General features: G+C 35.4%; 1 protein-coding gene across 1 annotated transcript; it reads right to left on the bottom strand.

Moving 5' to 3' along the window:
* Nucleotides 1-2,005: 2,005 nt before the first annotated feature.
* Nucleotides 2,006-2,920, bottom strand: LOC116599109 (olfactory receptor 4A15-like). Its single transcript, XM_032358793.1, has one exon. The coding sequence runs from the start codon at nt 2,918-2,920 to the stop codon at nt 2,006-2,008; it is 915 nt and encodes a 304-aa protein (XP_032214684.1).
* Nucleotides 2,921-8,424: the final 5,504 nt, after the last annotated feature.

Below are 8,424 nucleotides of genomic sequence, written 5' to 3'. Positions count from 1 at the left end.
ATTTTTAGTTTTTTGAGGAATCTCCACACTTTTTTCCAAAATGGCTGCACCAAGTTGCATTACCACCAGCAATGTAAGAGGGTTCCCTTTCTCCACATCCTCTCCAACACTTGTTGTTTACTGCTTTGTAATTTTTGGCCATTCTAACTGGTATAAGGTGGTATCTCAATGAGTTTTGACTTGAATCTCCCTGATGGCTAATGATGAACATTTTTTCATGTGTCTGTTAGCCATTTGTATGTCTTTTTTGGAGAAGTGTCTATTTATGTTTTCTGCCCATTTTTGGACAGGGCATCAGACCCGTCTTGGATCTTAGATATCAGCCCTTTGTATGTAGTGTCATTTGTGAATATCTTCTCCCAGTCCATGGGTTGCCTCTTTGTTTTGTTGACTGGTGTCTCTTTTTAAAGACAGTAGTTACATTTATGAGCACTCAACCTTCATGACCTAATCAGCTCCCAAACACCCCACCTCCAAATATCATGTATTATAAAGAATTTAATGAATTTTGGAGCGAACACAAATATTCAGTCTATAGCGACATCCAAAAGTAGATGACCTAATGATATAACTTCTGTTTACTATTAATGATAGTGTCCTATTTGGTAAGACTTTGAGGTGACAAAAGAAATCTCCATGTAATAATAATTGATATAAATTGGGCTATAAAGTTTTTCATACACTGTGACTTACCAGTGAAAAGGCTTTATTCCCCATAGCCAGGACACCCCATGAATCCAGACTAAATAAGGGAGGCAGAAACATGAGTTTCTTTGATCACATGCTTCCTACACTATTAGAGCCATATTACATTTTCTTTCAAATCTCATTCAAAGAGAGGGAGACTTATGAAAGAGATATCTGTTAAAGAAATCAATATATATATTATGACCTCTTTATTACTCAATAATCTGCATTCCATTAAGAGAAGAGGTAAAAGTGGCATGCCATATTGTCAACATTTTTTTAAATATTTTTATTTATTTATTTGACAGATCACAAATAGGCAGAGAGGCGGGCAGAGAGAGAGAGGAGGAAGCAGGTTCTCTACTGGGTGGAGAGCCCGATGCCAGGCACCCCTGTCAACATCTTTCTTACAAATGATATCACCTAAAATATCTGGTGTCAGGTTCTGTATTGCATACTTGAATCTCATGAAGTATGGATTATGTTAATTCCACATATAAAAGGAAGGGCCGAGGTCCCTAAAGAAAGTGATGAAGCACTATAAGCAAAAGTAGAGATGGAAATACTTTAAAATAGCAGAGATATTATCAAATGTTTTAAACTATAAGGGAAGATTAATGGATCATCTCAATGAAAATACAACACAAAACAAAGCTTCTCCACATGAAGAAATAAAAGGATTCCCTAATTAGAAAAATAAATAAATCTTACTTATCATATCTAAGCCTTTTGTTTGGATATTTTTCTTGCCTTAATTTCTTTAACATTAATATTACAATTTGGAAGCAGAATTCCTTTTCAATCCTATTAGCTAAGTAATATAAACTAAATTATATACTTAAACCTCTTGCAGTTATAAAAATAAGTTATATACTTCGAGTATTAAGAATGAGTTGTCTTTGTATTGGAGGAGTGAATCAAGTGTTTATGTTCCATTTCTTAAAATGTTTCCCTGAAATATATAATGATCACTATTAATTCTGAAAAAGAACAATTGGACAAAAGAGAAGCCCATGAAAATTGTCCAGTAATGAAAATAAAGATACAAAACTAATTTTAGCATAACTCATCACATGGAACACAAACCTATAGTTTCAAAAAAAAAAAAAAAGTTTTATGCCCAAAAGCCACAAACCTACTTAACTAACAATTTATGAAAATCTTAGAAATCATTTTTGATCATTATAATATTTACACCTTAAATGCTTTCATCATACCCAAGTTCATTAAATCTGAGGAGAAATTCATTACAAATTAATAATCCTTTCCTGGGTGGAGTTACTCTTCATTGAAAAAAGGTGATAATTTCTCTTCAGCATCATTTTCTTCTCTTCCACAGCTTTTTCATAGCATTTTTCATCTCTCCATTTCTCAGAGTATAGATCGGAGGGTTTAACATAGGGGTGATAACTGTGTAAAATACAGTCAAGGATTTATCAATGGGTAAAGGAGAAGGAGGTCTCACATATGTAAAAATGCAAGGGACAAAGAAGAGAACCACCACTGTAATGTGAGAGCCACAAGTGGATAAGGCTTTGCGCCTCCCTTCCTGACTGTGGGTCTTCAGAGATTGCAGAATGACCCCATAGGAAATGAGTAAGACCGTAAAGATGACCACACAGATTGCCCCATCATTGGCAACTATAATGAAGCCAATAACATAGGTGTCAGTGCAGGCAAGTTTTAATAACGGATACATGTCACACATAAAATGGTCAATGACATTGGGACCACAGAAGGGAAGGTTATAAGCAAAGAGAAGTTGAACAACAGCATGCAGAAATCCTCCAACCCAGGCCAACAGCAACAACAGAACACACACCCGTTGATTCATGATTGTCAAATAATGCAAAGGTTTGCAGATGGCCACATAGCGGTCATAGGCCATGACCACCAGGAGCAAAATCTCAGCACCACCAAATAAGTGCTCTATAAAGAGCTGAGACATGCAAGCTTGTAAGGAAATGGTTTTTTTCTCATAGAGTAAGTCTATAATCATATTTGGAGTAATTGTAGTAGAATAAACAGCATCCATAAATGATAAGTAACCAAGGAAGAAGTACATAGGGGTATCCAGGGATGGGCTGACCACCACAGTCACCACAATGAGTAAGTTGCCCACCATTGTCAGGATGTAGATGATCAAGAACACAACAAACAGTATTTTCTGACCTTGGAGGCTCTGGGTGAGCCCCAAGAGGACAAACTCAGTCACATTGTTCCTGTGTTCCATATGTTCTTTTGCTTCTCCTTATTTCACAGTTCAAGAAAAAATTAGCTATAAATGTAATGATTACTGATGACTTCCTGAAATCTAACACAATCTATTTATTCATTTACCTAATAGGCATTATAGTTCCTTATGTTCCAGCACTTTCAGAAATTACAAGAATACAAGGTGAATGAAAATATTTTCCCTAACCTCACCAGTATTGCTTACTCAGGCAGAAATAAGTCACTAAAAACATTGTGGGAAAAGGACACAGTAATATATAAATGGAAGGCCACAACCAACTTTCCAACTGGAAGCTAGTAAAATTGTACATGTAGTGAATTCTTCATATAAAAATTTTCGAATGCATTGATTTAATGAAATACTATAGAAATATTTGTATTTACTTCCCAGCTAACACAAGAGATGTTTTCTAACTTCCAGAATCCTCTTAATTCATAAATAAAATTGATACATTTTATGGTATCAAAACATCTCAAGGACTTTAAAAAGATACCATGACATCAATAGATAAAAGTAGATGGGGAGAAAGACTTCCATTTCGGAGGCCATACACAGAGTTAATATCAAAATACACAGAGCTTTAAGCAAGTAAAATATAGAAGAGAAAGAAACCAATGGCAAGTTGGTAAGTCATATAGAGAAGCATTTATAGGAATAGCCAACAGTCATATGCGATGATGTTGAAACTCATCTGTAAACAGAAACATAGGAACTGAAGTAAGAGCTTGATTATGGAAGTATGACCTTGGATTCTTCAAAATAATTCACTCAAGTTTGTGGATGCTACAGCATTCTCTAAATTTCAACAGATCAGCAAACAATGCCCAGAAAACATATCAATTGAAACCATCTGTAGAGTTAGAAATATCTTGCCCATTAAAATATCCCTAAGCCTGAAACTAGTTTCTAAAAATACTGTTAGGAAAGTATATTTAGTCTGTATCTTGATACATAAAATTAGCCAAAAGGAGTATTTCAGAACTGAGCTAATTCCCATATTTTCTAATAGCTATATTAGAATATAGTTGATACCTAATATAATTATCAGATTCACACAGCAGAAGTTTTAAAAGACTGAATCCCAACACCACCAAGATGTAAAATATAAAATCTACTTTAGAATCTCACTTCTAGTTACAATTTCTGGGTTACCTGCATGATGAAACACCTTTCAATTCAAGGTTGCAGTCCTTTCTCCCATCTCTTTTGTGCACTGATAACATCTCTGTGCACAGATCAAGAAAACACATGCATCATCACAGGATCTTGAGCTGTTTCCATGTGAACAATGCTTTCTATGTTTGCAGAAAGTCTTATTCATTTCAGTCTTTCAGAAAAGGGTTACCTCAAATTTCTGGGATTTTCAAATGAATACAAAGTTCCTATAACCTAAACAAGTCTGAATAATGGCTGTGAACAAAGAGACCCAAAATCTTCATTGATAGCAGATTTGTCTCAATAACAAAAGAATGTTAAACCAACATTTTGAGGTTAAAGAAAAGAAGAAGAAGAAGAAGAGGAAGAAGAAGGAGGAGGAGAAGAAGAAGAAGGTTGTCAAGTGGGCACCTGGGCGGCTCAATCAGTTATGTGTCTTCCTTTTGCTCAAGTCATTATCCGATGGTCCTGAGATGAAGTTCTATGTAGGGCTCCTGGTTCAGAGGGGAGTTGTGTGTGTGTGTGTGTGTGTGTGTGTGTGTGTGTGTGTGTTTTCCTCCCTCTGCCTATGCCCTCTCTCCCTCCTTGTGAGTTCTCTGTCTCACTCACTCACTAGCTCTCTTTCAAACAATTTTTTTTAAGATTTTATTTATTTATTTATTTGACAGCTAGAGATCACATGTAGGCAGAGAGGCAGGCAGAGAGAAGAGGTGGGGGAAGCAGGCTCTCTGCTGATCAGAAAGCCTGATGTGGGGCTCATTCTAAGGATCTTAGGATCATAACCTGAGCCGAAGGCAGAGGCTTTAACCCACTGAGCCATCCAGGTGCTCCATCTCCAACAAATTAAAAAAATATATTTAAAAAATAAAAAGTTTAACTTTGCAGGTTAAAAAAAGAGAGAAAGTTGTGAATTGTTAGGAAAGTTTATGTGGTTATGTGGTCAGTTATACTGTTATGTCTTCACAAAGTATAGTTAAACCTTCGATTCCCTGTATGGAAAATAATTTCATATACATACTTCATTATGTTTTGAGTCCTTTCTTTCAATTTTTGATAAAGCTGGTCATTGAACACTGATCCAAACACTCCTAGATCAAGACAATGGTGTGTAAACACTTCCTCTGCATTTGAACTGCAACACAGATTGTTGAGTCATTGAACTGGTACATTTCCAAGACTGTTTCTTCCCTAATTAAATTCATTGGGACCTTCAATATAATTGTGAGGGTAAGCCTACATCTCCAGAGATGCCACGAGGATAATAACCATGTACAACAGGACTTAAACTTTTCCTCTTGGGGAGAAATCACAAAAGAACAACTTGAGATTGAATCACCAAAAGAGAAATGTCCAGTGTGGACAGAAATAAAATATGTAAAGACTCTCTTCTTTCAAGCATGACTTTCAAAATAGGCATAGCTGTTCTGGTTACACTTAAGATATGTTTTTGCACACAGACACTTAAACTGACTTCCAGGGCATCACAAAAGTAAATTGTATATGACCTATTTAAAAGTTGTCTCAAATGTGGATGAAGCAAGATTCTCCCCTAAGGGGAAGAGTCTTGAGTTTGTCACATAGGGGCACACAGACAAGTTGATAGAACCTGTGTTACTATGGTAGTGGGGAGGGAGAAAATACTGTGGGAGGTTTCCACTTATCTCAGAGTGCTCAGAGAATGTTCACCAAAATACACACTACACTTGGCCGAAAAACAAATTGCAATGCATTTTAAAGGATTTAAATCATACAGAATCTATATAATGAAATTCAACAGAAATATAACACTGTTTCTCAATTATTTACAATTTAAGCAACATAAATTTAAGTTACCATGAATTAAAGAAGAAATATCAGTAAATATTTTTTATTTATTTTTATTCTTGTAAGATTTTGTTTGTTTATTTGCCAGAGAGAGAGAGAGCATGCACAGAGGGAGCAGCAGGTAGAAGTAGAAGCAGAATCCCCAGTGAACAAGGAGCCCAGTGAGGGAGTAGATCCCAGCACCCTGAGATCATGACCTGAACCAAAGGCAGGTGCTTAACTGACTGAGGAACCCTGACATCTCAGTGAATAGTTTTTAAAATGAAGTTTCAACAGAATGATAATGAAAGGTGTGTGTGTGTGTGTGTGTGTGTGTGTATACTGGGTGAAGTTAAAGGAGTGCTTAGAAAGAAATGGATAGCTGTAAATAGAAGTATTAGGAACCAAGAGACATGAAATGAAGTCAAGCCTCTTTCTTAAGAACCTGAGCAAAGGAAAACCAAAATAAACCCAGAGAACATGGGGTAGAATGGAAATACTAAATAAAATATAGAAACCATAGAAAGAGAAATTAGTTGAATAGAAACTGGAATACAACATAGAATAGATAAAATATGTAAATCCAGAAAGTTGTTCTTTCAAAGATTCATAAAACTGATACGTTCCTAGCAAAATGGATAGACCCATATTGCTAGGATAGAACCATAACCAAAGGATAAGAATCAAGAATTAAGAAAGCTCCATCCCTCCATTCTGCTGATCTGAAAATGACAACAACAGAGCATCATAAATGAATTTCTTCCATCTAAGAAAGTGGAGCTCTCTTATGAAAGATACAACTTTCTAAAGAGACACAGAAAAATAATTAAAAACTAAAATAAACTGGGGTGCCTGCTGGCTCATCATTAGAGCATGTGACTCTTGATCTTAGTGTCATGAGTTCAAGCCTCATGTTGGTTCTAGAGATTACTTAAATAATAATAATAATAATAATAATAATAATAATATTATTATTATTTTTGAACTGGAATAATCTAATACTGTTAAATAAATTAATACCTTTATTAATTATGTAAAATGTTTCCCTTCCCAAAGTAAAAATTTCACTCCCATACAAATTTATCAATTATCTTATATAAAAATTAATCAAAGCATAATATCAATCTCACATAAATATGTTCAAGCATAAGGAGAAATTAAAATACTCCCTCTCTCACAATTAGATAAGCAAATAAAATAACTTTTCTTTTGAATATTTTTGCCAATTTATTTGATATTTTGTGCCCTTTATTAAGCATACACTTGTATTGACCATTTTTTTACACACTGGGATGGCATCTTTAAGTATCAAAGCTAACCCAACTAACAATGAAGAACAACTGGTTGAGAACTGCTCACACAAACTGTATTAATTTCTGTCTCTATGGTGTAGATGGCATGAAAAGACTAGTCTGGTTTCCTCTGAGACAGAGTTTATTTAATCACCTTTTCTAAGCCAGTTTACCCATTATTAGCACTTAGGCTTACCCACTGCCTCCAATTCCAAGGCTCCCTGCTGTGAAAGGGGGACAAAACTGGTTACGCATGCTTCTGAAGAACAAACTATGATTCAGTTCCAAGGAAGATAAAATTGACATAATGGTTAATGATGACTAACTCTTAAGTCAAGGGAGTAATTAAAGAAGATAGCTCCAAAAAGACAAAAAAGATGGGACTACCATTCCATGCTCATGGATCAGAAAAATAAACATTCTTGAAAAGTCTATACTGCCTAGAGCAATCTATACCTTCAATGTCATTCCAATCAATATTCAACTGAAAATTTTCAGAGATGGAGCAAACAATCCTAAAATTTGTATGGAATTAGAAGAGACTCTGAATCACTAAGGAAATGTTGAAAAACAAAAATAAAACTGGGGGCATCACATTACCTGATTTCAAGCTTTACTACAAAGCTGTGATCACCAAGACAGCATGGTACCAGCATGACACATAGACCAGTGGATCAGAGTAGAGAGCCCAGATATGGACCATCAACTCTATGGGCAAATAATCTTCAACAAAGTAGGAAAAAATATACATTGGAAAAAAGACAGTCTCTTCAATAAATGGTGCTGGGAAAACTGGACAGCTATATGTAGAAGAATGAAACTCGACCATTCCCTTACATGATATAAAAAGATAAACTTGAAATGAATAAAAGACCTCAATGTGAGGACGGAATCCATCAGAATTCTAGAGGAGAACAAAGCCAGTAACCTCTTTGATATCAGCCACAGCAACTTCTTTCAAGATATGTCTCCAAAGGCAAAGGAAATTAAAGTGAAAATGAACTTTTGGGACTTCACCTAGATCAAAAGCTTCTACACAGCACAGGAAATAGTCAACAAAACAAAATAGAAACAATAGAGGCAACACACAGAATGGGAGAAGATATTTGCAAATGACAGTACAGACAAAAGGCTGATATCCAGGACCTATAAAGAACTCCTCAAATTCAACATGCACAAAATAGATAATCATATCAAAAAATGGGCAGAAGGCATGAACAGACACTTCTCCAACGAAGACATCCAAATGGC

Source organism: Mustela erminea, chromosome 9, assembly GCF_009829155.1.
Source record: "Mustela erminea isolate mMusErm1 chromosome 9, mMusErm1.Pri, whole genome shotgun sequence".
Classification (NCBI taxonomy): Eukaryota; Metazoa; Chordata; class Mammalia; order Carnivora; family Mustelidae; genus Mustela; species Mustela erminea.
This window is presented reverse-complemented; position numbering and strand designations above follow the sequence as displayed.